At 45.4% G+C, this 1,884-nt stretch overlaps 1 protein-coding gene across 1 annotated transcript in view; it reads right to left on the minus strand.

Annotated features, from left to right (window-relative positions):
- TEC (tec protein tyrosine kinase) overlaps window positions 1-1,884 on the minus strand; it is a 188,035-nt gene that overhangs the window by 73,826 nt on the left and 112,325 nt on the right. The window contains exon 16 of the mRNA XM_023515987.1: window positions 235-353. Coding sequence (XP_023371755.1) covers window positions 235-353 — 119 coding nt within the window. The remainder of the gene's footprint in view (window positions 1-234; window positions 354-1,884) is intronic.

The raw sequence follows: 1,884 nt of genomic DNA on the forward strand, positions 1-1,884 counted from the left end.
TCCTGCATTCCTCTGCCCCCCACCTCTTGTCTTCTCTGAATGCTATAAAAACTGACCTGTTACCCCCATTAAACGGGACCTTGACAAGAAATCTGCTTGGTCTCCCTTCCTTCTTTCTCGTCTATTCTTTTACAGGCTGGGTCCCCCTCGCCCCCCGAATAACCGTGTCCCGCAGGACGGGACATCCACTTCCTCCTGGGACAGACGGGAGGGGACAGGGACCACCAGTCTCACCAAATGACCAGACATCGGATTTGCTGCTAAAGCGGCTGTAGTTAAAGACTTCAGGGGGACACCACTTCACGGGAAACTTGGCACCGGAGGAACTTGTGTACTGGTCATCCAGAACATACCTAGGGTGAGACACACCACAGACTTACACCTCTGAGATACAACCCACATTTGGATATGTTCTTTCATTTTTTTTCCCACTTAACAATCAAAACCACAGTTGACTGACCCAGCACCCCAGTGGCCACGTCTGATGGTTTACAACTTCTTCTGAGCTGAACTTAAGGCAAGCGATGAATCTACACCACGTTGAGGATCTGCGCTTTCATTTCTCTGTTCCTCTTTCTTTTTTGCAAAGCAGTAGAGGCAGAATACAATGAAATAGTTCACAGAGTAATTTGTAAGCAATTTTGTTCTTTAAACAGAATTGTACCCAAAAGCCCCACTTGTAAAAAACTAAAACAGAACCGTTTTAAAGGAAGTGGTATAAAGTGTCGAGAGGCACATGTGCTTTTAGCCCCCACGATGCCACAGAGCATATTTTAAAGCTATAGTATATGAAAAGAGCAACTGCAAAAAGACATGCATAACTGGCAGAGCCCCCATCTATATACCACACTGTCTCCACTCTGCACACTCAAAACAGTACCATGGAATTTGTCTTTGTGAACAGACCTTTGTCCTTCTGGAAGGACACTGAGAAACTGGTAACGGAATCTCCCTTTGTGGGAGAATCCTTGATTAAGGATAGAAGATTTAAGGACAGGGCGGTGCCTGTGGGTCAAGGAGTAGGGCCCCAGCCCCATATGCCGGAGGTGGTGGGTTCAAACCCAGCCCTGGCCAAAAACTGCAATAAAAAAAAAGAAGATACAAGGACGTCAGCCCTTTGTGTAATGTGCTTAGTACATCTTTATAGGAGGATTGTGTTTATGTATTATATGTACATACAAAATCAACTTCCAAAAGCTGCCATGAGAAAAAATTCACATAATTGTAGGAACTTCCTTTGCTGTACGGACAAAGAAGGTAACACGGCAGAAACGCCCCCTGCTGGCGCGGGCGATGCCACCTGGGCTAAATGAACTTGCTGCTACTAGTCAAGGGAGTCCGCATTCAGTACACCAAGGCATTTTAGAGGGACTGATAAAGAAGGACAGATTATCTGAAAGCCAAATATACCAACTTTAAACAAATGAAAGCAGAGGAGTGCCTGTGAGAGACAGAACACCTTCATACGGTAAGCAGAACGTGACTTCATGAAACAGTTTTAAATTTTAAAACTATTTTAAATTGCACATGGAGTTTATGAACACCTGAAAAAAGCAAATAAAGAACTCTGGGTAGACTGGGCGAGGTGGCTCACACCTGTAATCCTAACACTCCAGAAGGCCGAGGCAGGTGGATTGCTTGAGCTCAGGAGTTGGAGCCAGAGCAAGAGCAAGACCCCCTCTCTCTGCCTCCCTCTCATCCTGTCTCTAGAAAAAAACTAGCTGGGCATTGTGGTGGGTGCCTATAGTCCCAGCTACTCAGGAGGTTGAGGCAAGAGGATCTCTTGAGCCCAACCAAGAGTTTAAAGTTGCTGTGAGCTATGATACCATGGCACTGTACCCAGGGCAAAAGAATGAGACTCTGTCTCAAAAAAAAAAAAAAAAA

Source organism: Otolemur garnettii, unplaced genomic scaffold, assembly GCF_000181295.1.
Source record: "Otolemur garnettii isolate 467f Iridium unplaced genomic scaffold, OtoGar3 scaffold00083, whole genome shotgun sequence".
NCBI classification, from domain to species: domain Eukaryota; kingdom Metazoa; phylum Chordata; class Mammalia; order Primates; family Galagidae; genus Otolemur; species Otolemur garnettii.